The sequence below is a fragment of the Pelophylax lessonae genome (genome assembly GCF_965119305.1).
Source record: "Pelophylax lessonae genome assembly, chromosome: 6".
Taxonomy (NCBI): domain Eukaryota; kingdom Metazoa; phylum Chordata; class Amphibia; order Anura; family Ranidae; genus Pelophylax; species Pelophylax lessonae.
The window spans coordinates 49,055,771-49,083,263 of NC_138773.1; the positions used below are offsets into that span (position 1 = coordinate 49,055,771).

The 27,493-nt window shown below is 44.3% G+C and overlaps 1 protein-coding gene across 2 annotated transcripts in view; it reads left to right on the forward strand.

The window, feature by feature from the left end:
- The window catches only part of FLCN (folliculin), a 38,662-nt gene extending 17,473 nt beyond the window's left edge, over nt 1–21,189 (forward strand). The window contains exons 7-12 of one of the 2 annotated variants that reach the window (XM_082260133.1): nt 622–803; nt 3,739–3,852; nt 5,813–5,936; nt 12,215–12,340; nt 15,741–15,846; nt 20,528–21,189. In XM_082260133.1, coding sequence (XP_082116259.1) covers nt 622–803; nt 3,739–3,852; nt 5,813–5,936; nt 12,215–12,340; nt 15,741–15,846; nt 20,528–20,729 — 854 coding nt within the window. In that variant the 3' untranslated portion in view covers nt 20,730–21,189. Of the gene's footprint in view, nt 1–621; nt 804–3,738; nt 3,853–5,812; nt 5,937–12,214; nt 12,344–15,740; nt 15,847–20,527 lie in introns of both variants that reach the window. The other variant, XM_082260132.1, reaches the window with a different exon arrangement.
- Nucleotides 21,190–27,493: the final 6,304 nt, after the last annotated feature.

Here is a 27,493-nt window from a genome sequence, read left to right on the forward strand (position 1 = left end):
TGGAAAAAAAAAAAAGGTTTTGCCCATAGTACTACTTTAAAGCGGAGTTCCAGCCATTTACTCACCTGTCCAACGGTCCAGCGATGCGGCCGCCGGAAGCCTCGATCCTCTCCCTCGGCGCCGGCATCACTGCTGTGGGCACCCGGCTGTTACAGTTTGCGGCTTCACAGCCGGGTACCCACTGCGCATGCGCGAGTCGCGCTGCGCGCCGTGATTGGCCGGCAATCTTCTGGGACCTCTGACGTGTCCCAGAAGATTGCAGGGAGGGAGGGGGAGAGGAGAACTTCCGCTCAGGGCGCCGCGGCGCTCCGAGCGGAAGTGGGAGCGGGTACCTGTCAAAACTAGGTACCCGCTCCCCCCCCCAAAAAATGACATGCCAAATGTGGCATGTCAGGGGGTTAGAATACCTAAAGCGGAAGTTCCACTTTTGGGTGGAACTCCGCTTTAAGCTTTAAACCATATGAATAAAAGCTGACTGTTGTAAGCCTCCCCCAGCAGTGTTATTTGGTTTGTCCCAAACCCTGAAATCTTTGCTGGACAGCCTGGCCTGTTTCAAATATGTCGCTTTTAATTCTGCCCATAGTTTTTCATTTCAACCTTACTCTTTTTTTTTTCTTGCAGACCTGGAGGAAGAATCTGCAGCCTGGGAAAGCCGTGAAGAAGAAGAGGGAAGGCCACGTCCCATACCTGACGTCTTGGAGGGCAGAGAATTGTTAAAGTGTCCCACAGAATCCTCTGTGCTCTCAGATTGTAGCTGGACGCGAAGGACGGCCGAGTTCAGATCTCTCCGCCACATGAGACAGGTGCTATTTCATGAATGCTTACAGTAGAGGGAGAAATATTTATTTGTGTAGCACTGCCCCCTAGGGGACTGCTGAGAATTACACTTTCTGGATTAACCTGGGTTACCCTTAGCAACTGATAGATAATTAGCATCAAAAGTCCTTGGCTCAGTCAATAATCAATCCAGGGGATTTGGGTTTTGTGTTTTTATTTGGAACTGGGATGGGAGAAGGGACGAATGGGATACTCCAACTATGAACTATGCACAATCTTGAGGACAACTAGCTGTAGTGTGTGGCAAGGCCGCTGCTTCACCTTGCCACTGAAGTGCCGATAGATAATGTGTTCCTGCTTGAATTACTCTTTAGGGTTCTAACTTGGCACCCCTTTTCTCACTTGCTGTGTGTGCTGACTCCTGTCCACTGACTCTCACTGGAGTGGTCCCCTTCCTCGGCAGACCCCCGGCAAGCTTCCCGGTACTCACGGACACTTTTTCCCAAGGTTGCTCTGCCTCCAACTCCACCAGTCAGCTTTCCTGGACCTCCTGGCTCAGCACCACACTCCTGGCTCACAAGGCCGACTGCCTGTGACCACCATCCACACCAACCGAAGGAGAGACAAATGTCACCCTCCTTCTGTGACCTGGCTTCCCGCCCAAAGACACCCTGTCACATGTGCCCTTAGCTTTTAGAACGTATCCCAGGATGCACCACTGTTTGTTCCAACCCACTTGGACAGTTACAAAAGCCTGTGTGTCACTGGCTGTGTTTCCTCCACTGTCCAACAGGTTCCCCTATTGGATACAGTGGGGACACTCCCTCAGCCCAGATGAATCACACCCTGGACACATGCAACAGGCATAACTATTAATCAGGCTCCCCTGATAAGCAGATGGAGATACTAGGCTTTACCTACCTAGCACCTATCTAGGAGGGTGCTACATTTGTTTGAAAGTTCTACAAGATAAAAGGAATATTGATGAATGTGGAACTAAACGTAAGTATTAACAATCTGCGGACAGGCTAAGGAGTACAGTTGAGATTGGGCAGGGTGAGCTTTCTATACATGTACTTGGGAAATCTGGGTTTCCTTTTAGCGTGTGGGCTAGGTGCTGATGTGTACTCCTGGTTCATCCTACCCCATGGCTACAGCTGGGGGGTCAGGGTGGCTCTGACTTAGAGGAAAGAAGGAGGGAGGCTGTTTTTTTTTTTATTTATTTATTTTTTTATTGTTTTTGTACTTCTTTTTTTTTCTCATTATATAGGGGCAACTGCCTATTGAGAAGCTTGTGATGGGCTTAGCTCATTGAGGGGGGTGATAAATATTTGTGATTGTTATGCTAGTTTGTTATACACTGCTGTTTCCGCCAAATTGGGGTTACAGATTGGTAACCAAAGAAAATAAATAAGCTATTGCATTGACTAGGCTCCAAGCATCATTTAACAGAGCACATAAAAGGGCCATGAGATTGATGAAGTGGGAGCAGCTGCTCTGAGATTAGGTCTTGATATCCTAATGCACGTATATAAAATAAACACAAGAGGGCACTCCATCTAGGCGTAGCAATTTATTAAAAAGAAAAAAAAAAAACAATAAAAATGCACTCACTATTTATTTAAAAGTGGATCAAGGCTTGTCATAAACCAGTAAAGACCTCCACAGGATCCCCGTGAGGCTGCAGAGCTCTGTTGGCTAAAGAAGAGTTCTTGGTGTAAGTACAGCTGTCAGGCTTCAGGCTGGAACATAGGCAACAGAAGCTTCCGGGTGTAGCAAGATGGCTGCAGCCTCAAACAGCAGCTATCTGAGCTGGGTTATGGTGACGGTAAGTGGAGGGGGCGTGGCTACAGGTTTCAGGACAACAGATCAAGAAAAACGAAGAGATTTCCAGTCACAACTTACCAACCAGCCAGCGACCAACCGAATTGCACTGTCTAACAGTATGCGTTAAAAACAGGGGTTTGGTTGCACACATTTGCAAATACATGCGTAAGCTGCAGGCCGCGGCAAGGCACCCTGTGATCTGCAGTCCCTAACTCTACAATTTAAAGAGTCTCTACAATGAGAGCACATGCATTTAATGGGATACCAGAACCACTCCTTTATCAAACCACAGGAAGTTTCATTTTTATTGTCTTTTATTATTGTTAATAAATTGCTACACCTAGATGGAGGCGCCCTCTTGTGTTTGTTTTTTCAGATTTGTAACCCCTTTGTGATGTAACAATGTCTTGTATATTTTTGAAAAATGTCAGTAAACTTCTTATGGAAGAAATAATCTGCAAACAGATAAATATTCGCCAGCACACCATGGATCTTGCTAAAGCAGTCCAAAAAGCTTTATTGCAAAGAAGATCACATTGAAAAAATATTGGCTCCGAAACGTTGCACTATATTTTTTGATGTGATCTTCTTTGCAATAAAGCTTTTTAGACTGCTTTCGCAAGATCTATGGTGTGCTGGTGAATATGTGTCTACTTGTAACTGATCCAGTGGCCAGCTGGTGATCGCTTCAGCACCCAGTATACAGGTGCTTACAAACCAGGAAGGTGTGCGATAGGAATATGAACTTTATTATAATCTGCAAACAGGCAGCTTTTTATTGCTGGAGAGACATGCAATAAACACTTACCAGCCTTTTTGCAATCTTCTATTGAAAACACACGCTCAATATGTATTTCCGACACACTCCTGTGCACATGCACAGTATGACGACATTCTCCAATCACCCAATCAAGAGGCCAAAAATCTGGCACCCGGAAGTACTTGGGCAGAAGATGACAGCAGCTGGTGAGGCATTTAATCTGCATTGCTGGAATGAGGAAGTATTTCTGTGAATTTAGTCCCGCTTTAAATAGAAAAGACCTTGTCATGCAATGAGTATTGGACCAGAAGGGTTCAAACAACCGTAGCTTTATTCAGAGATAGATTTTGACAGCTCTGATGTCTTTCATTTAGGTGCTCGGTCCACCTGCTTTCCGAATGCTGGCCTGGCATGTTCTGATGGGAAATCAAGTCATATGGAAGGGGCAGAACCAAGAGCTCATCCAGTCTGCCTTCGATGTTCTCCAGGTCTGTCTATTGTTACAGATTCCTGAGTGTAGGATATTTGCTATGAGTATTATTGGTATTACTGATTTATGTAGTGGGGTGGATTTACTAAAACTGTAGCACTCAGAATCTGGTGCAGCTGTGCATGGTAGCCAATCGGCTTCTAACTTCAGCTTGTTCAATTAAGCATTGACAATAAAACCTGGAAGCTGATTGGTTTCTATGCAGAGCTGCACCAGATTTTGCACGCTCCAGTTTTAGTAAATCTATGCCTATGCCTTAAAGAGAAGCCATAAGGTGATAGGAGAAGGATCTTGTGTGTCATTCAGAAAAGCTGGGTTCTGGCAAACATTTTGCTTTATTCGTTAAATTGTTAGCTGGTGACTTGGGTCCCTTTCACACTTATGCGACGCGATTTTACCGCGATTTTGCGACGCGACTTTGCCGCGATTTTGAGCAATGGCTCAGGGCTATATACTTCAAAACACATTAAAATCGTGCCTAAGTAGTGCAGGAACTACTTTGAAGTCGGTGCGACTTCAAAACGCACTGATATGAATGGGGCTCATTGAAAATAATGGAAAACGACTTGTCATGCGATTTTGCGGTCCAAAATCGCTGGACAAGTCGCACTAGTGTGAAAGGGGCCTTACTGGGCTCTCTGTCTGTACTACAGCTTCCCCTCCTCATTTTATTTAGAAGAAGAGAGGAGAAGCCATTCTTTATTCCTGTCCTAGGGTGACAATACTGCTCCTCTGTAGATACAATACAGTGAGTAAGTGTTGTCACCTTAGGACAGGAATAAAGAATGGCATCCCCTCTCTTCTTCTAAATTAAACGAGGAGGGGAATCTAAAGAAGGCGGAAGGAAAAAAAATGAAAAATAAGTAATCTAATGCAGACAGCACATGTAAGGATTGGTAAGCTGCAATATATTACATTTTTTTGTTGTTGGGTTTAACCACTTGGCGACCAGCTGCCATACATATACTGTGGCAGGTTCCCGCGACGTCGCTTCTCGGGAGCGCCTATTCACCAGAAGGAAAGCTGATCTGCTGGGCTGGTGGGCACCCGCGATCGCTCCCCGTGGGGACAGAACGGCGCTCTGCTTTTGTAAACACAGCAGACCGCTGTTCTGTTAGCAGTGAACACAGAGATCCTGTGTTCCTCCTATTTAGGAACACCGGTCCCTGTGTTCATTCCATAAGTCCATCCCCCACACAGTTAGAAAGCACCCCCTAGGGACACATTTAACCCTTTGATCGCCCCTGGTGTTAACCCCTTCCCTGCCAATGTCATTAGTCAGTAACTGTGCATATTTTTAGCACTGATTACTGTAGTAATGTCACTGGTCCCCCCAAAAATGTCAGTTAGGGGTCCGATCTGTCCGCCGCAATGTCGCAGTCCCGCTAAAAATTACTGATCGCCGCCATTACTAGTAAAATAAATAGAAATTACATAAATCTTTCCCCTAGTTTGTAGACGCCATAACTTTTGCGCAAACCAATCAAAATACACTTATTGGGATTTTTTTTACCAAACATATGTAGCAGAATACAAATTGGCCTAAAATTTTGAAAAAAAATTGATGTTTAAATTTTTTTTGATTGGGAATGTTGTATAGCAGATAGTGAAAAATATTGTTTTTTTTTTTTTTATAGCGCAAAATATATAAAAATTGCACAGGGGATCAAATACCACCAAAAGAAAGCTCCATTTGTGGGTAAAAAAGGACATCAATTTTATTTGTGTACAGCGTCGCACGACCGTGCAATTGTCAGTTAAAGTAACGCAGTGCTGAATCGCAAAAAATGGCCTGGTTATCCGGTCCAGAAGTGGTTAAATAAGATTTTATGATCAGAAGGGAAAAGACAAATGCCTAATGACCTGTTAAAAGGGGCTGAAGAAAAATAGAGCAGTTTTTCTACATTGTTTAGTAGTTTATGAACACCGTAGCTAATCTTTTCTCTTATTGGTGTCAGGCAATGCTTCCTGTGGGCTGTGTTCGTATAATCCCATACAGCGAGAAGTACGAGGACGCCTATCGATGTAACTTTCTGGGATTAAGCCCACAAGCTGAGATCCCCCCACATGTGCAAAGCTCTGGTAAGTTTGTCCTACAGTTCACTCTTATCTAAGACAACACATCCTATGGTCCAAAAAAAAAAAAAAAAAAAAAACGTGCATCTATTTATTTATTTTTTTTAAAAAGTGAACTTATCCTTTTAATTTGATTTGTCTCTGCAGTCTCAGTGGTCTCTATTCTTTGTGGATGCTTCGCCATTTAAAATAAAACATAATTGGTGACTGTCCTCATTTTCCTTATTCTGTGCTGGCCCACCAATGACATCCACATTTGATCCTGCACATATGCCACAAGTCTAACACAGTTTGCTATAGAACAATAATAAACCATGCCAGGTCCCTACAGCACATACGCTAGAGAATGGCACCAGTCATGTATACTTCCAGGGGGAAGATATGAGGCCCTAGTTGTATCAACAGTGCTAGAGTCATACATCACTTCTGTAGAGACAAACCATTCCTATGAGGGACCATTTGTATGATAAATAAGCTCATAAAAAGTCTTTCTTCCCTGTGAATAGATGACAGGTACACTTGCATGCCACAGTGATATCTGTAGTTCTGCTGAAGTATGACGTGTGCCAGTGGTGGTCTATGGCAGGGCTTGGAATGTCACTGGGTGCCTGTAAAAGAATATTGTATTTTTTTTCTATTGAGAACTGTCAGGCACTACAGGAATAAAATAAAAAGCAAACCGGTCACAAGAGAAATATTACTGCTACCATTACTGGTCTGGCCAGTGCTTGTCTGTAATGCTGATCCACTGGCTTCCCTTCTTTTTGAGTCACTGTATCAGAACAAGCATGCAGATCAGGAAAGTCCAAGCAAAATAACTTACACCTTTAATGATGTTGTCCTAAAATAGAGCCCCCCAACTCCCAGTGCAGGCAGCCTGGGCTTGTAGGTCTCTTTAGCCCCAATTTAAGGATCTTCCCACCAACATAGACCTGCTCCTCTATATTCTGTGCATGCATGCCAAGGCTAGTTTATCCTTATGGGGTTAGCCATGCTTTGAGCGACCGCTGGAGGGAGCCATAAGTGAGGGGGAAAAAATTTACATTTTTTTTTTTTTTTTAAAATAACTCCCTTACTTCTCAGATAAATGAATGATGTTGCTGGATGTGAATGCAGAGCTGCACGCAACATGGAATTTTGTGCTTGGGCGGGTAAACGTCCGCTTTAAGCAGGAAAAAGTCCAGCCCTGTAATACTGAATCCTGGTTCAGGATATTCAAAGCTTTGGGTTTCCTCTGAGTACTTTTGTGTCTACACAGTTTACTAGTAAAAGCCCCGTACACACGTACCGATCGTCGGCCGAACGATCGGCCGTCTTTTGTCCAGGGCTGTTGTGTCTGTTGAAAACTGCAAAAGACTGCACATGAATTTTGTCGGCCGACTGCAGAAGTGATGTCATGTGATGGTTAACTTTACGTGTGTTTTGTCTTTTCTGAGCATGCCCAGTCTTGCAAATCTGCTGATTGTCGGCCGAATTCTGTTCTGACTGGCGAACAATCGGCCGTTCTGGTGTTGGCCTACAAAAATTTTAAAGCATGCTTATCAGATTCTTTTCGGCCGAAAGTGCGCTGTCGGCTGTTGGAAGCATCATACTAACAAGCCTACAATCGGCCGATCGGTCGTCGGCCGAATATTTACGGCCGACAATCGGTACGTGTGTACGGGCCTAAAGGGTCAAAGTGGCATTTCATTCAGATATGCTGTGTACATGTTTACTGGTTTACCCAACAAAGAATTTTTCATTTTGCCACCTCATCGTCATAGGCACACTTCTGCCATTTTTAGGATGATAACTTTGATACTTCCTACTATTACTGTTTCCTGAGTCACCTTCCTGAGCCTGTGGTGTTCTGCCGAACACTGTAGAGAGATCTTAATTGGAGAAGAAGGCTCTCCTGCTGCTGGCTTTTTACTTATTTCTTTCATTCACTGTTCTGAATAGTGCTTTCAACCATTTGGCTGCCAGATTTTTTGTGTTTTGTTCACTCCTGTTTAAAAAATAATAATTTTAGGCCTGAACATTAGTTTAAACCTCAAGACTTCTGTCTTCAGAAAACCGAGATTAAAATGGCGGTAGTTCCAATTTTTTATTATGTTTTTGCAACTGTTGTTTTTTAGGCATGAATTTTCTGTAAAAAAAAAAAAAAGAAAAACACTAAGGTCTATTTTAGGGAACACAGATGCAATATATTGCCCAATTTTTTGGTAAAACATAAAAGATGAGGTTGTGCCAAGTAATGAGATTTACCAAAACATAACATGTCAAGTTTTAAAATTGTGGATGCCTGCACAGCAGCAGCAAATTTCGGTACCCTATATCTTCCATTGACAACGCTTTAAATACCCCTACAGGTCATTACATTAGAGACAGCCATGAATATTGGCCCTAGAATGATTGCTTTCACTCAGATGCGTACATCGATATGCATGTGTAGCACGAGCGTCATTTTTGTACATAGTCGACCCTGACAGCTGCATCTACATTTGTGGGGATGGGTTTTTTTTTTTTAATTTTATTTGAATCACATGGGGGAGAGAAAGTCCCCTATTTGGTATAAATTATTTGTTACAGGTTCTCTTTAACCACTTGCCGACCGCCGCACGCCGATCTACGTCGGCGGTCAGCCCCTCACAGGCAAAGTGACATAGGGCTACGTCACTAGCTTGTGAGGGTCTAGGGAGCGAGCGCGCGCCGACGGAGGCGCGCTCCCGCGTGGTCACGGACCTCCCCGCGCGTGTGACCGGCGGACCCGATGTCCGCCGGCCACTCTGCGATCGGCGGGGGAGAGGGAGAAAGTCAGGCAGCTTGTGTAAACAAGCCACCTGTCATTCTCCCCTCTGTATGAGAGCTGATCATATGGATCTACTATGTAGATCTGTTGATCACTCTGCATACAGCTGAAGCCACAGCCAATCACAGTTAGAATCACGCCCCTAGGGACACACACAGCCCCTCCCTCTCAAATAAAGTTAACCCCTTCACTACCGGTGTATTTTTACAGTAACAGTGCATATATATAGCACTGATTACTGTAGAAATGTCACTGGTAACCCCAAAAGTGTCAAAAATGTCAGTCAAGGGTCCGATCTGTCCGCCACAATGTCGCAGTACCGCAAAAAAAATCGCAGATCGCCGCCATTACGCGTTAAAAAAAAAAACAACAAAAATGACAAAAATCTTTCCCTTAGTCAGTAAACGCAATAACTTTTGCGCAAACCAATCAAAATACGCTTTTTGCGATTTTTTTTTTTTTTTACCAAACATAGGTAGCATAAAACAAATTGGCCGAAAATGTTAAAAAATTTTGATTTTTACATTTTTTTGGGGGGGAATTTCATATAAAAAAAAGGGAAAAATATTGCTATTTTTGCAAAATTGACGCTCTTTTTTTGTTTATAGCGCGTGATCAAAAAATCGCACAGGTGATCAAATACCGCCAAAAGAAAGCTCTGTTTGTGGGAAAAAAAGGACGTCAAATTCGTTTAGGTACAGCGTCGCACGACCGCGCAATTGTCCGTTAAAGTCACGCAGTGCCGAATCGCAAAATACCCCCTGGTCGTTTAGCAGCCAAATCCTTCGGGGCTTAAGTGGTTAAGGAGACGTCAGGGGTCTTTTAGGCCACAGTGGCCAGGGAAAGTGACACCAGAAGCCGGAAGTGATATTGTACACATTACTTCTGGTTTCTTTACAGAGATCAGTGAATAGGTGATTGCTGGTCTCCTTCCTCTCCACCCCTAACACCTACCATGCTGGTCCCAGGTCCATAGGTGGGGCATAGTTCCAGGAGTCACAGAAGCGATCAGTTGGCTTGTGGAATGTACATATACTCCCGGCTGCTGTAGCAGCCAGGAATGTGTGTAAAAAGCAGAGTTGTTTAAAGTACTTGAAACCCATACTTGAGTAAAAGTACAAGTGCTCGATCAAAAAGTGACTTGACTAGAAGTGGAAGTGCTCTATCAAAAAGTGACTTGAGTCGAAGTACTAAAGTATTCAACATTTTTTGTACTTAAGTATTGCAAGTAGTTTTTTTAAAAAATTTTGCTACTCAAGTACTGAAAGTAAAAGTACAAGTACTGTGTTATGAGTTATTAAAGAAAGAAGTCAAAAGTTTGAACATCATATTGTTTTTTATTATTTCAAATGCAGCTTTTATTTATACATACAGTAGCTTTTATTTTTGTATGCGCTGATAATACACATGTTTTGAACTTCATGAAACCTGCCATCTACTGTTCTGGCAGTGGTAATTTTTATAATTGTAACGAGTAACTATGCAGCACAAAAAAAAAATATCTGAGTAGAAGTATTGAAATCATTGAAAAAATGTAGTGAAGTAAAAGTGGAAGTAGGAGAAAAAAGTTCTACTCTAGGAAAGTACAGATACCGCCTTTCGGCACTTAAGTACAGTAGTGAAGTAGTTCTACTTAGTTACTATACATCTCTGGTAAAAAGTAATTTTGTGTCTTATGGTAATAGATGTGAGTCAGAGAGATTTGGGAGAAACCAGCCCTATAGCTACATATGAAAAAAAACAGAAAGGAAGAGGTTAATCTAACCCCACATATTTTGGGCTTTTAAATGGTGGCTCCCAAATGAAAGAACAACCATATCCATAACTTATTAGAAAAGTACAAAAATGCATTTATTTAGTATCCACGGACATATATAAACAACCTCATAGTATGTAGGGCCATGAACAGACATGGGGCCCAAGTTGGCTTGTGGAATGTACACACACTCCCGGCTGCTGTAGCAGTCAGGAGTGTGTGTAAAAACCCCCACTGCTACCATCATATGACATATGTCAGTGCCAGTAAAAGGATTAAAGCAGTGGTATGTCCATGGTAAAAGCCATACTGCTGCTTTATAAATTAAAGCGGAGTTCCACCCTAATTTTATACTTACCTCCATCTTCTCGCTCCGGGTCACCTAAAAAAGAAATGGATAATCGCATTTTTTTTTTTATTTTTTTACTTACCTCGTAGGGAAGAAAATATACTTACCTTACTTCCTTCTTCCTCCTTCCTCGGCCGCGGCCCGTCGTCACTTCCTGGCTCTGCAATGATTCCTGGGAGCTGAACGTCATCGCTCCCAGGAATCATTGCGCCTGCACCGGCCCCGACGTCAGTTCCGGGGCACGCGCGTCATCCCCTTCTAAACAGCTTCTGGGCATGCCCAGAAGCTGTGAAGGGATGACGCGCACGACCCGGAAGTGACGGCGGGGCCAGCGCAGGGCATCGTGGGACTGAAGAAGGCGGAAGAGGACACAGAAGAGGATCTCGCTGGCTTCAAGCTGCCCTCATCTGAGAAGGCAGCGCTGGACAAGACGTTTTCAAGGTAAGTATTTGTCCTAACAGGTAAGTGCAACCCGGGACAGATCAGAGGCTAGCCATTGTGGAATGCACTAGCCCTGACTGTCCCGGGGGTATTTTAAAAAAAAAAAAAAATTCCAGGATGGAACTCCGCTTTAAGCCCAAAGGAAACCAGAAAACTGATTCAAGAAGCTGCATTGCTGAACCAGGAAATAAATGTCACCTGTCTGGGTGTGCAGTGTGCAAAAGATGCATAATTTACAAGATCAGCTGTATAGAATTACAAATCCTTTGGTAGGTTAAACGATAAACTAAGATATATTTACTATATCTGATTAGCTCACCAAAAAAGCCCTAGCATGTGAGACTGTTACAGCAGAAAGGATATTATTATTGTAATTCCTTTGGGGGAAGCAAATGAAATGAGGAAATGGGTCTCTATACTCTAAAAAATGTTGCATTTAATTTAATTTTATTTTTTTTACAGTATTCAGATGGGACAAAGTACATGTACACTTTGTCCCATCTTCCTAGGTGCTGTATACTGCTAGCTGCCATGTTGGTGCATGACCGTCGCAAGCTGTAGCTAGCATGAAGAGAAGACGTCTGCTTTGCATGTGAATGCCTGTCTTTGGCTCCCAGAACCCACCATAGGAATGCCAAGAGATGGCAGCTTCACGTCCCCTATGCATTCCTTGTGCAAGTGCTGGGAGACGGAGACAGGCACTCACTAGCAAACCCAGCTGGCATTACAGGGCACCAAGAAAGATAGTACAAAGTATTACATGTAATTTGTCCCTTTGGGAACTAAATATATTAATGTAAAAAAAAAAGTGATGCCTATTTATTATCACCACTATATAAGTCGAGAAAATGTTATTGTAGAGTTTGTCCTTTCTATATATGCATCATTGTCAGCAAACCAATCAGAACTCGCTCCGTGAATCTCTTGCGGTTTCTTTGTGATGACAGAATTTGCAGTCATGATCGACGTCCGTACCGCCCCACGCAGCAATCTCTATCCTGTTCTGTTCGATGAAGAGCCTCTCAGCAAGTATGAGTTTTCGGTGGCCAGTGGGAGCCCAGTAGCCATAGACCGTGGTAAGTACACAGGCTTTTTTCCCTTTTCCCCTTGTGTGTATATGTACGTTTATATCTTATATACTTATATTTGTATATTTGTGTGTTGTTTAAACCCAATAAAGACTTATTAAAAAAAAAAAAAAGTACACAGGCTAGGTAAGTCATATGTAGGGGGCTCCAAACTTTCTAAACAAAGAGTGGGAAGAATAGTGCCCCATCATTGGTGTCAGTGGATAGAATAGTGCCCCATTGTTGGTGTCAGTGGGAAGAATAGTGCCCCATAGTTGGTGTCAGTGGATAGAATAGCGCCCCATCATTGGTGTCTGTGGATAGAATAGCGCCCCATCATTGGTGTCTGTGGATAGAATAGCGCCCCATCATTGGTGTCTGTGGATAGAATAGTGCCCCATCATTGGTGTCAGTGGATAGAATAGTGCCCCATCATTGGTGTCAGTGGATAAGAATAGTGCCCCATCATTGGTGTCAGTGGATAAGAATAGTGCCCCATCAATAGTGTCAGTGGATAGAATAGTGCCCCATCATTGATGTCAGTGGAAAGAATAGTGCCCCATCGTTGGTGTCAGTGGATAGAATAATGCCCCATCGTTGGTGTCATTGGGAGAAATTGTGCCCCATTGTTGGGGTCTGTGGGAGTAATTATGCCCCATTGTGTTTGTCAGTGAATAGATTAGTACCCTAAGGGCCTAAGAAAAGAAACCAAAGGGACACATCGGGCCCCCAGGCCACAGTTTGGAGACCACTGTCATAAATGATAACTGTTAGTAGAGCTGTGCTGAAGAAAAAAAAACACATTCCCCGTTCTGTGAGCTGAACATTCCGTTCCCAATGAATATACATAATTGGGGGGAAAACCCAGTTTACATTACTACCCTATCAACCAACCATGATCAATCAACCAACCATGATCAATCAACCAACCATGATCAATCAACCAACCATGATCAATCAACCAACCATGATCAAACTCTCATGTTTACCAGAGGCTAAAAAAAATTAAAACTCATAACTGTGACTATGAGTGACACCTAGTCTTTTGCTACCCACCAAAGTTCTCCCTGACTTTTGCGGCTTCTTCTTTGGCCTGCCTGTACACAAGCCATCATGAATGCTGCTGACAGACCCATCCACCTTACCAGCTGTTCAGTGTCCACCACCCCTCTGCCATTCTCTCCGCCTGGCTTCCATTTGCCCAGCTAAAAAAATTCAACATATTAAGCGATTCACAGCTGTGCCCTCAACTACATCTCCATACTCATCACAATCATTCACTTCACTTCTCTGAATACCTTCTGCTTTTAAGCCCCCTCATCTCCTTTTCCCCAGTGCTTACCTTCAAGACTTCTCCAGAGCCTCTCTCATTCTCTGGAACTCCGTTCCCCAGTTTGCTTGACTAGCTCGTACTCTGACCACTTTTAGGCGATGCCTGAAAACTCGCCTCCACCCAAAACACTGTATTTTAGTTTCTCCATCAGCTCATCCCTCCTAGTTATCACCTTTTGTATCACTTGATCCTCTCTTTTAGATTGTAAGCTCTCAGGCGCAGGGCCCGCCTAAGCCTCTTTTCTTGAATTGTATTGTAACTGTACTGTCTCCCTTTAACTACTTGCTGACCGCATGTCGTTATACTGCGGCAACGTGACTCTCCTGTGCCGGATCACGTACCTAGTACGTGATCCAGCACTTCCCAGCAGGGGGCACGTGCCGCTTCTGCTATGATTAGTTACAGGAAAAGCCGATCAGCGGGTGCCAGCCAATTGGATGTTCACCACTGGTACCCGCTGATCAGCAAGGAGAATGACAGAACACAGCTCTGTCTATCTAAACAAGGCAGAGCTCTGTCCTGTAAGCGGAGATGTGCTGGATTTTATTTCCCTGCAAAGGGAATAAATTCCAGCACATCCCTTTGTAAAAGTACCACATAGTAAACACAAAAACGCTGGCTAGGCACACATTGAACCCTTTGAGTGCCCTAGATGTTTAACCCCTTCCCAGCCAGTACAGTGACAGTGTATCTTTTTTAGCCCTGATCACTGTATTAGTGTTACTGGTTCCCACAAAGTCTCATAAGTGTCAGATTGTCCACCGCAATGTCGCAGTCCCCTTATAAGTCGCTGATCGCTTCCGTTACTAGTATAAAAAAAATTAAAATTCCAGTATATATATCCCAAAGTTTGTAGATGCTGTAACGTTTGTGCAAACCATTTCAAATATTTTAATTTTTTTCCAAAAATATGAAGCAGAATACAAATTGGCCTAAATTGAGAAGACATTTTTGACTTCTTTTTTTTTTTGGAACTGTTTTATAGCAGAAAGTAAAAAAATATTATTTTTCTCTCAAAATTGTTAGTTTATGTTTTTTGTTTATATCGCAAAAAATAAAAACCACCAAAAGAAATCTCTATTTGTGGGGAAAAAGAGACATAAATTTAATTTGGGTACAGAGTTGCACGATTGTTCAATTGTCAGTTAAAACTGCAGTGCCTTATCACAAAAAAATGGCCATGGTGGTTATATTGTAAAGCCCTGCACAGGCTGTTAGTGCTGAATAAATCCTGTATAATAGGAATGATAAGTAACATTCTTATTCAATCGTAAACCTTATTCTTAAAAAACGAACACTCGATCGTGAGTACAAACAATCGTGCCATCATGTAATGACCAATTAAATCGTTCAATAGACATTAATCCATTTTTTTTTTTTCTTCACATTTCCCGAGTGCAAACAGTTTGGACGAGAAACACATTTACCTTTCAATTTATCGTTCGTTCGGTCGAAAATTTCCAAACTTGTCCTCTGTTTTTTTGGCTCAAAAACGTCACAACTGATTACCAATTTGTGTCCATTAAAGCGGAGTTCAACCCAAAAGCGGAACTTCCGCTTTAGGCAGTTCTAACCCCCTGACATGCCACATTTGGCATGTCATTTTTTTTGGGGGGGGAGCGGGTACCTAGTTTTGACATGTACCCGCTCCCACTTCCGCTCAGAGCGCCGCAGCGCCCTGAGCGGAAGTTCTCCTCTCCCCCTCCCTCCCTGCAATCTTCTGGGACATGTCAGAGGTCCCAGAAGATTGCCGGCCAATCGCGACGCGTAGCACAACTCGCGCATGCGCAGTGCGTACCCGGCTGTGAAGCCGAAAACTGTCACAGCCGGGTGCCCACACCAGCGATGCCGGCGCCGCAGACAGAGAGGGAGAAGAGCGAGGCTTCGGGCGGCCTCATCGCTGGACCGTTGGACAGGTGAGTGTGTGTTTAGGCTGGAACTCCGCTTTAACTGGCTGAAAAACAAACAAACTGTCCAAATGACTGAATTTCAGCTGATTTTTCGTATAGTGTATGGCCAGTATTCGATGTTTACCCTGATGAAGTATCTAAAATGTGTTTTTACTTTCTGCAGTGGGACTGACCATCCTGAACAAGATTGAAGCTGCCCTGAACAATGAGAACCTGTCCATGGATGTAGTAGACCAGTGTCTAGTTTGCCTAAAGGAGGAGTGGATGAAGTAAGACTATTACTTGGCTAATACAGAAGGGACAGCCATTGCTTGTCCATAGGATAGCTGCACACAGCTCCAGGCGGCTCCAGCCGCATGGACAAGTGGCCCATGCATGTGGAACAAGACATAGCGCCTGTGTGAATGAGGCCTCATTTTTTTTTTTTTTTTTTTTAAAACATAACTGACGTTTGTGTTTTTTTTTTTTTTTTTTTGTTGATGCCGTATACTTTATACTTTAATAGCCAGAGTCTGCTGACTGCTTTTGTCTAGGTGCTTCCATCTATGAGAGACGGCCAGTGCCGGCTTGTTCTGTTTCTGAACAATGTTATGTGGTCGCTCTGACCTCATACAGCCATGATGAATGTTCTCTGACTGTTCTATCTGATAGCAGGGGGTTCCAGGTGCGCATTCTGCTATGGGACCTTTATTACCATATCCTCAGCACAGGGTATCAATAACGGGAAAGGGGTGGGGGTGGGGGGAGAGAGGGTAAGATGGCAAAATTCTAGGAAGAATAAAAAAAAAAAGTTTTGGAGCGTTTAATATTCTAATAGTTAACGGGATCAAATCGACTATTGTTTTCAACTGTAGTGACAAACAATTTCTATCCCGCTCTTTTTTGATTTTTTTTTTTTTTTTTATCTAACAAAATTCAACTGTAAATGTGGTTTTCATTCAGAAAATTCCATTCCTTTCAAAACTGAATGTGAAAAGCAAACTCATTTTTTAGATACTTTTGAACAACATTAGTCATAGCATATTATTATGGAATGTAATGAAGCGATTTTTAATATGAACGGTCGTACAAAAATCTGCCAGTGTATGGTCCGCTATAGTGTGAGAACTAGGGTTACAGGATTGCAGGGAGGGTTAGAGTCACAAGCAGGATGTTAGCGGGAGGATTAGTGTTAGGATTACATGGAGGGATAGTGTTCAGATTACAGGGAGGGTGTTAGCAGGAGGATTAGTGTTAGGGTTACAGGGAGGATGCTAGCGGGAGGGTTAGTGTTAGGGTTAGCGGGAGGATGTTAGCGAGAAGATTAGTGTTAAGGTTACAGGGAGGATGTTAGCGGGAGGATTAGTGTTAGGGTTACATGGAGGGATAGTGTTTAGATTACAGGGAGGGTGTTAGCAGGAGGATTAGTGTTAGGGTTACAGGGAGGATGCTAGCGGGAGGGTTAGTGTTAGGGTTACAGGGAGGATGCAAGCGGGAGGGTTAGGGTTACAGGAAGGATTCTAGCCGGAGGGTTAGTGTTAGGGTTACAGGGAGGATGTTAGGGGGAGGGTTAGTGTTAGGGTTAGCGGGAGGATGTTAGCGAGAAGATTAGTGTTAGGGTTACAGGGAAGATGTTAGCGGGAGGGTTAGTGTTAGGGTTACAGGGAGGATGTTAGAGAGAGGGTTAGTATTAGGGTTACAGGAAAGATACTAGCAAAAGGGAGTTGGGGCTACAGGAAGGATGTTAGTGGGAGGGTTAGTGTTAGGGTTACAGGGAGGATGTTAGTGGGAGGGTTAGAAGGAGGAGGTTAGTGGGAGGGTTAGTGTTAGGGTTACAGTAAGGATAGTGTTAGGGCTACAGGGAGGATGTTGGTGGGAGGATTAGTGTTAGGGTTGGAGGGAGGATGTTGGCGGGAGGGTTAGTGTTTGGGCTGGAGGGTTAGTGTTAGGGTTGGAGGGAGGATGTTAGCTGGAGGGTTATTCTTAGGGATGGAGGGAGGATGTTGACGGGAGGGTTAGTGTTAGGGTTGGAGGGAGGATGTTGGCGGGAGGGTTAGTGTTAGGGTTGGAGGGAGGATGTTGGCGGGAGGATTAGTGTTAGGGTTGGAGGGAGGATGTTGGCGGGAGGATTAGTGTTAGGGTTGGAGGGAGGATGTTGGCGGGAGGATTAGTGTTAGGGTTGGAGGGAGGATGTTGGCGGGAGGATTAGTGTTAGGGTTGGAGGGAGGATGTTGGCAGGAGGGTTAGGGTTGGAGGGAGGATGTTGGCAGGAGGGTTAGTGTTAGGGTTGGAGGGAGGATGTTGGCAGGAGGGTTAGGGTTGGAGGGAGGATGTTGGCAGGAGGGTTAGTGTTAGGGTTGGAGGGAGGATGTTGGCGGGAGGATTAGTGTTAGGGTTGGAGGGAGGATGTTGGCGGGAGGATTAGTGTTAGGGTTGGAGGGAGGATGTTGGCGGGAGGATTAGTGTTAGGGTTGGAGGGAGGATGTTGGCAGGAGGGTTAGGGTTGGAGGGAGGATGTTGGCAGGAGGGTTAGGGTTGGAGGGAGGATGTTGGCGGGAGGGTTAGTGTTAGGGTTGGAGGGAGGATGTTAGGGGGGAGGGTTAGTGTTAGGGTTGGAGGGAGGATGTTAGGGGGGAGGGTTAGTGTTAGGGTTGGAGGGAGGATGTTGGCGGGAGGGTTAGTGTTAGGGTTGGAGGGAGGATGTTGGCAGGAGGGTTAGTGTTAGGGTTGGAGGGAGGATGTTGGCGGGAGGGTTAGTGTTAGGGTTGGAGGGAGGATGTTGGCAGGAGGGTTAGTGTTAGGGTTGGAGGGAGGATGTTAGCGGGAGGGTTAGTGTTAGGGTTGGAGGGAGGATGTTGGCGGGAGGGTTAGGGTTGGAGGGAGGATGTTGGCAGGAGGGTTAGTGTTAGGGTTGGAGGGAGGATGTTGGCGGGAGGGTTAGTGTTAGGGTTGGAGGGAGGATGTTGGAGGGAGGATGTTGGTGGGAGGGTTAGTGTTAGGGTTGGAGGGAGGATGTTGGCGGGAGGGTTAGTGTTAGGGTTGGAGGGAGGATGTTGGCAGGAGGGTTAGGGTTGGAGGGAGGATGTTGGCGGGAGGGTTAGTGTTAGGGTTGGAGGGAGGATGTTGGCAGGAGGGTTAGTGTTAGGGTTGGAGGGAGGATGTTAGCGGGAGGGTTAGTGTTAGGGTTGGAGGGAGGATGTTGGCGGGAGGGTTAGGGTTGGAGGGAGGATGTTGGCAGGAGGGTTAGTGTTAGGGTTGGAGGGAGGATGTTGGCGGGAGGGTTAGTGTTAGGGTTGGAGGGAGGATGTTGGCAGGAGGGTTAGTGTTAGGGTTGGAGGGAGGATGTTAGCGGGAGGGTTAGTGTTAGGGTTGGAGGGAGGATGTTGGCAGGAGGGTTAGGGTTGGAGGGAGGATGTTGGCGGGAGGGTTAGTGTTAGGGTTGGAGGGAGGATGTTGGCGGGAGGGTTAGTGTTAGGGTTGGAGGGAGGATGTTGGTGGGAGGGTTAGTGTTAGGGTTGGAGGGAGGATGTTGGCGGGAGGGTTAGTGTTAGGGTTGGAGGGAGGATGTTGGCAGGAGGGTTAGGGTTGGAGGGAGGATGTTGGCAGGAGGGTTAGGGTTGGAGGGAGGATGTTGGCGGGAGGGTTAGTGTTAGGGTTGGAGGGAGGATGTTAGGGGGGAGGGTTAGTGTTAGGGTTGGAGGGAGGATGTTAGGGGGGAGGGTTAGTGTTAGGGTTGGAGGGAGGATGTTAGGGGGGAGGGTTAGTGTTAGGGTTGGAGGGAGGATGTTGGCAGGAGGGTTAGTGTTAGGGTTGGAGGGAGGATGTTGGCAGGAGGGTTAGTGTTAGGGTTGGAGGGAGGATGTTAGCGGGAGGGTTAGTGTTAGGGTTGGAGGGAGGATGTTGGCGGGAGGGTTAGGATTGGAGGGAGGATGTTGGCAGGAGGGTTAGTGTTAGGGTTGGAGGGAGGATGTTGGCGGGAGGGTTAGTGTTAGGGTTGGAGGGAGGATTTTGGCGGGAGGGTTAGTGTTAGGGTTACAGGAATGGTTAATGTTAGGGTTATAGGGAAGGTTATTGTAAGGACAGGGTTAGGGTTACCGGGAGGGAAAGTATTAGAACTACAGGGAGGGTTAATGTTAGTGTTACAGAGAGGGTGTTGCAAGGAGGGTTAGTGTTAGGGTTACAGGAAGGATACTAGCAGAAGGATGTTAGTGTTACAGGGAGGATGTTAGTGGAAGGTTTAGTGTTAGGATTATAGGGGAGGTTATAGTAAGAATTGGTGTTAAGGTTACAGGGAGGGTTAGCATGATGGTTATCAGTAGAAATAGTTTTAGGGTTACAGGTAGGGTTCATGTGTTGTGGGCTTTAAGGTGGCCATATGCACTTTAATTTTTTTTTTTTATTTGTTTGTTGTGCATATGATCAAAACAATGAAATCCACAAAAGAAATGCTGTAACTTCCCTTCTGATCGATTTAGACTCAATTTCAATCAGATTCCATTAAACTGATTTGGTCAGCCATGGCTGAGTATTATCGATCATTTGGCATTGATTTGCAGCAACAAGATACTTTACTTTTTCATGAAAACAATCATACTTTGCTGAGTCACATTATGAGATAACATAGTGGAAACAGAGATGTGATTGGTAATTTATGATTGCAAGCTATGCATATTAACCATTAATCCCTGTGTTTGGTATATCGATATTGATCAAATGGGTTATTGACTATAGATCGATTATTCCTATTGAAAGAGAAAATAAATCAATTATTTATTAAGTGTGTATGGCCATCATTATTATAGGACATCAGTCTCTGTGTAAAAAAAAAAAAAAAAACTAGGAGTGCCACTCTTCTTGCACTGAAGCTAAATAATCTCTATATCGGAGGCCTTTAATATTGGAGGCCTTCCTATCTCGGATCTTGGATGTGTGTACTGTATGTCTTGTAACTGCGTTTCTTTCTCTCCTCAGTAAAGTGAAGGTCCTGTTTAAGTTCACCAAAGTGGACAGCCGCCCTAAAGAAGACACCCAGAAACTGCTTGGCATTTTGGGGGCTTCAGAGGAGGACAATATCAAGCTGCTAAAGTTTTGGATGACGGGACTCAGCAAGACCTACAAATCGCACCTGATGTCCAGCGTACGCAGCCCCACTTCTTCTGAATGCCGGAACTGAGTTTCTCTGATCCATCAGGAGCCTTAAAAGACTGAGCTCTGGCCAGCAAATTCTAAGCAGTATTTTTACCCACCGAGCATGTTTATACTCTGTCTTCCAGAGGCCAAATACCACATTTTATTTATTGCTGTAAATTTTTTAGAAAATGTACTCTCAGCTATTTGCTTCCGATCATGATTGGAAAGAGAATGAACTATGCAATCAACTAAATGATTTGGGTTTTAGCATTTGAAATACACAATTCTCCACTATTAGGAGATGCTAGGACTACAGAACACTACGTGTAGCCTATGTCTGCAAGGACACGCTTGTATCAAAGTCAAGTGTCAGGACCACCCTACACTGCAAGGATTATATACCTAAATTATGAATTACCCTATTCCTCATTTTAGAGCTTCTTTCCTATTGGACAACGTGAAGTATATGTAAACCCTAAGGGCTCATTCACGGGGGCAATACCTATCCGTATTCCTGCGTGAGGGGCTGCCTGCAACCACCCAGGTATGCACAGATGTTCTATGCAGGGGCATGCAGGCAGCCTGTTGAAATCAACAACACGTAGCTGGCTGCACAATCCTCCACCCACATCCCAGAGTGTACATCCATGTGGGACTGATTCATGGATCCGAGTGCAGACAGCCGGCGTTCCAATCTGCACATGCAGGTCCGTGCAGCCGATCACCTGTCATTGCTTTCAGCAGGCTGCCTGCACAGAACACTTGAGCATCCTGGGTAGCTGCAGCGGGCACTTCTAGTGGGCATATGGATCAGTATGCCCGTGTGAATGAGCCCCTACAATGAACTTTTCTTGGAAAAAGAGTCAGCTGCACTCCAGAAAGAGTCAAACCCTGGCAACTTTATTGTTCCTGACAAACAAAAAGTCACAAACCAAGCAAACAACCTCCTGCTCTCAAGATAGACATTCTGGTAATGATGTACCTTGGATCTTCAATATCTCAAGTTTTTGGCAAAACTTTTACAGCCCCCTAAAGACTGGGGAAGCGCAAAAGAAACACCGGGGAAAAATAAAAACCAAGGGTGCACTAGTCTTTTTATAAATCCTTTTATTGAAGTAATAAAACAGATGTATACTCACAAACAGCATATGATCTCAAGCTTGTCAATATCCAGGGTCCTGCATCACCAGGTCCACTGTGCGGATCCCAAACATAGGGAAGACACTTAGAATTTTTTGACGCATTTCAAGGGGGCCCACTTCCTCAGAGCCAGTTGAAACGCATCAGTAATTCTAAGTGTCTTCCCTATGTTGGGTTCTGCACAGTGGACCTGGTGATGCGAGACACTGGATATTGATAAGCTTGAGATCATATGCGGTTTGTGAGCATACATTTGTTTTATTACTTCAGTAGAAGGATTTATAAAAGTAATGTGCAAGGTTGGTGCGCCCTCTGTTTTTGTTTTTCTAACTAAAAGTCTCACCTGGGACCTCCTCTGGATCATTTCCCCCAAAAACTGGGCTTCATCCTAGAGGTGAGAAGGAGCAGGAATGGAGATGTTTCATTCATTTCTTGATTTTAAACTTTGTCTGAAATAAAGGGTCTTTTAACGGGTATTTTTTTTTTTTTTTTATTATACCGCTCTGTTCTCTCACCGGAAAAGGTTAATACTTACTAGGAGATATGTTCCACCTATATATTGTATATACCTTTCAGTAATGATGGCGTGTCAGATGAGGAGGTCCCAGTTGAGCAGTCTTTGTTCGCCCGGAACAATAAAGTTGCCTGCATTTGATCCCATCCAAGGTGTGGCCAGCTAATACCTCTCTCCTGGACTTGTGAGGTATGAGCCCCTGTCGATGTTTAGCACCCATATTGATAGGAGAATGACCTATTATGGGGGTTTGGGAGCAGCGTCCTCTGCATTTCTGCCAATAAACGTCTCTTATTTGTACCTTTTTGTGGTCTGTTAAATATACCATTGAAAACTTTTGTTTGTCCTGTGTAATTTCAAAGAGTCTAATTAGCCCTCCTCGTTCTTTTCATGGACTACAAAATAAAGCGGCCATACACTGAAAGCTGCAAAATACAGCAGAAACCGGCCGAAGTTCGATAAATGTGTGGCTGTCCCCGCTCAACAGAAATCAATTTCTGTCGAAAGGACATGTTGGAAAATTTTCCACCAATCAGCCGCTGCAGCCCCGCTGATTAGTGTATTTTGAAAGTGGTGGGTGGTGCTGTCAGAATACAATGAGGTTTATTTATTAACCACTTGCTGACTGCTGCACGACTATTTACGTCGGCAGTCAGCCCCTCACAGGCAGAGTGACGTAGATCTACGTCGCTAGCCTGTGAGGGTCTAGGGAGCGAGCACACGCCCCCGGAGGCGGGCTCCCGCGTGGTCACAGACCCCCCCCCTCCCCCCGCGCGTGTGACCGGCGGACATCGGGTGACACTCGGCGATCGTCGCTGCAGAGGGAGAAAGGCAGGCGGCTGATGTAAACAAGCCGCCTGTCATTCTCCCCTGTGTAGAAACAGTGATCATACGGTTCTACTATGTAGGACCGTTGATTACTGTTCCTACACCTCAAGCCACAGCCAATCACAGTTAGAATCACGCCCCTAGGGACACACACCACCCCTCCCTCTCAAAAAAAGTTAACCCCTTCACTGCCAGTGTAATTTTACAGTAACAGTGCATATGTATAGCACTGATTACTGTAGAAATGTCACTCAAGGGTCCGATCTGTCCGCCGCAATGTCGCAGTACCGCAAAAAAAAAATCGCAGATCGCCGCCATTACGCGTTAAAAAAAAAAAAAAACAACAAAAATTACAAAAATCTTTCCCTTTGTTAGTAAACGCGATAACTTTTCCGCAAACCAATCAAAATACGCTTTTTGCGATTTTTTTTTTTTTTTTTTTACCAAACATATGTAGCATAAAACAAATTGGCCGAAAATGTTAAAAATTTAGATTTTTACATTTTTTTTTTGGGGAATTTCATATAGAAAAAATGTGAAAAATATTGCTATTTTTGCAAAATTTGCGCTCTTTTTTTGTTTATAGCGCATGATCAAAAAATAGCACAGGTGATCAAATACCACCAAAAGAAAGCTCTGTTTGTGGGAAAAAAAGGACGTCAAATTCGTTTAGGTACAGCGTCGCACGACCGCGCAATTGTCCGTTAAAGTCACGCAGTGCCGAATCGCAAAATAGGCCCTGGTCAGGAAGGGGGTAAAATCTTCCGGGACTTAAGTGGTTAAAGGCTAATCCACTGTGCATTACAAGTGCACTTGGAAGTGCAGTCGCTGTAGATCTGAAGGGAAGATCTGAAATGAGGGGGAACTCTGCTGATTTCTATCATCCAATCATGTGCAAGCAAAAATGCTGTTTTTTTATTTTCCTTGAACGTTCCCCTCAGATCTACAGCGACTGCACTTCCAAATGCACTTGTAGTGCACAGTGGTATTCGCCTTTAGTAAATAAACCCTACTTGGCACAGTCTTTCATAATTCAATGTCTTTTACAAAGTTTTGATCTCATATGCAATATATACTTTGTACACTAGATGGCAGTCTGCAAACACAGAACAAGCTGACACTATTAAAGTGATTGTAAACGATCACCTTGTAAACAACCCATTCAGTTTAAAATGGAAATGAAAAGACAAAACATTTGTGTATAGATATAAAAAAACATTTATAAATATCTTTCTTTCCCCTTTTTATAAGTGATCACATTCTTTCTGTTCCCTCTGTTCTCAGCTGCATAAGAGCTGTGGGGGAAGTAATAGTACACTGAGCTTCCCAATGAATGGCTGTGCAGCGGTGGGGGTTGACAGGACAACTCTGATCATAGGAGGAGAGCAGATTGGGTTCCCAGCATACAGATCATCTAGAAAGTATTCACAGCGCTTCACCTTTTACACATTTTGTTATGTTACAGCCTTATTGCAAAATGGATTAAGAGCCGGTTCACACTACTCCGACTTGTCAGGCGACTTGGTCGCTGGACACGTAGCTCCCAATGCTGTGCAATGGAACCGTTCTAATCAGAGCTCAGACTCAAGTCGTTCCGACTTAGAAAAAGGTTCCTGCACTATTTTTTAGCGAAGTCGGAGCGACTTGCATTGACTTCTATTATGAGAAGTCGTTTGCAAGCCGCGATGAAGTCGCGCTGCATGGGCAACTTCAAAGTTGTCCGAAGTCGGGGCGACTTTGAATCAGATTAGTGTGAACCGGGTCTCAATTCATTATTTTCTTCAAAATTATACAAACAATACCCCATAATAACAACATGAAAGAGGTTTGAATCCTTTGAAAATGTGTTAAAAATAAAAAAAAACATGCTCGTAAGTAATCACAATACTTTGTTGAAGCACCTGTGGCACCAACCAATTACAGCCTCAAGTCTTTTGGAGTATGATGCTACAATGGGCACAACTATTTTTAGGCAGTTTCTCCCATTCTTCTTTGCAGGACCTCTCAAGCTCCATCATTGGATGGGGAACGTCAGTGCACGGCCATTTTCAGATCTCTCCAGAGATGTTCAATCTGGTTCAAGTCTGGGCTCTGGCTGGGCCACTCCTTTGTTATCTTGGCTGTGTGCTTAGGGTCGTTGTCCTGTTAAAAGATGAACATTTGCCCCAGTCTGAGGTCCCGAGCACTCTAGAGCAGGTTTTCATCAAGGATGTCTGTACATTGCTGCGTTCATCTTTCCCTCGATCCTGACTAGTCTCCCAGTTCCTGCCACTGAAAAACGTCTCCACAGCATGATGCTGCCGCCACCATGCTTCACTGTAGGGATAATATTGGGCAGGTGATGAGTGGTGCCTGGTTTCCTCCAGACATGACGCTTGCCATTCAGGCCACAGAGTTTAATCTTTGTTTCATCAGACCAGATCATTTTATTTCTCATGATCTGAGTCCTTCAGGTGCCTTTTGGCAAACTCCAGGCGGCTGTCATGTGCCTTTTACTGGGGAGTGGCTTCCATCTGGCCTTTCTACCATACAGGCCTGATTGGTGGGGTGCTGCAGAGATGGTTGTTCTTCTGGAAGGTTCTCCTCTCTCCACAAAGAAACGCTGGAGCTCTGTCAGAGTGACCATCAGATTCATGGTCACCTCCTTGACTTTGGAGGCAGGCCCCTTTCCCCTGATTGCTCAGTTTACACTCTAGGAAGAGTCCTGGTGGTTCCAAACTTCTTCCATTTAGGTATGATGGAAGCCAATGTGCTCATTGGGACCTTCAATGCTACAGAAATGTTTCTGTGCCCTTCCCCAGATCTGTGCCTCCATACAATCCTGTCTCAGATGTCTACAGACAATTCCTTGCACTTCATGGCTTGGTTTGTGCTCTGACATGCACTGTTGACTGTGGGACATAATATAGACAGCTGTGTGCCTTTCCAAATCATGTCCAATCAACTGAATTTACCACAGGTGGACTCCAGTCAAGTTGTAGAAACATCTCAAGGATGATCAGTGGAAACAGGATGCACCTGAGCTCAATTTTAGGTGTCATGACAAAGGGTGTGAATACTTAGGCTCCATTCACACCTGTGCGTATTGTTTTCAGGCGTTTTTTTTTTTTTGCAGGTGTTTAGAGGCAGGCATTGAGATCTAACAATAACGCTTATAATCTGCCAAAAAAGAAGCTCTTGTACTTTTTTGAGCTTCAGGCATTTTGATTCAGGTGACAAAACTCTCATATGTGAACAGGGGCCAATGAAATGAATGGGATTTTGCTTGTTGGGCGTTTTGAGATGAGCGTTTTACGAGCTGAAAAATAAATTGTCAAAGTTTCAAACAAACTTCTTTCTTGTTGTCATTATGGGGTATTGTTTATAGAATTTTGAGGAAAATAATGAATGGAATCCATTTTGGAATAAAGCTGTAACATAACAAAATGTGGAAAAAGTGAAGCGCTGTGAATACTTTCCGCATGCACTGTAGCTAGAGAACTGACCATGGTGTGCTCTCCTGCTTAGTGTGGTCAGTTATTAATAGGAAAGCAGAGGGACTGGCAGGAACACCAGGGATTTCACATAGAGGAAGAAATACAAAGAGAACAGGAGACTTTCTCAGAAAGTATATGGTACAACAGGCACATATCAGGAGTATGAAATGCTGGGTATACAGTATATACTGTTTAGTGTCTGTAAAGGTTCTCTAGTATCCAGGTCATAGCATAGCTAGGAGCGGTTTGGTCACATTCATCTGAATACGTCCTATAATGTTAGACATTTTGTAGCTTCTCCAAGCCTTTCCTGCAATTCTGAGTCCCAGAAATCAGAGGTCTCACTCAGTACGTCCGCCATTCCCAGAACGCCTTGTATTTTTTTAAATGAATACAAGGAGTCCTCTGATTTGTCAAGATAGAGAGGTGATGTCACAATACCCACCTTGTCCAATCAGAGAATGCCTTATATTGTTTAAAAAAAATACAAGGCAATCTGTGAATCTCCTTCCCCCTGGTTCCTCCTGTGCAATGGGGGCACCTGTGCGTGCGCTGAGCTGGGCTGTATGCATCCACAGACACACACAGCACCGGTAAGCCACGCCCTCGCTTCCTCCTCAGGAGTTTGACTGACAACAGCAGCAGCGTATGGCTCCCACTGCTCTCAGTGTCTGCTATGTGACCAAGAAGTGAGCAGAGCAGCGCTGCAGCAGGGACAGCACTCTGGAGCGGTGGGAGGAGTCAGGTGTTTAGAGATTGGGGGAGGGGGTGTACAGTTGGTGGGGTGTTTTATTTTTTATCGTTGTGCAGGAAATGCATTAAGGTAGAACTTTAAAACCACTGTAAGTG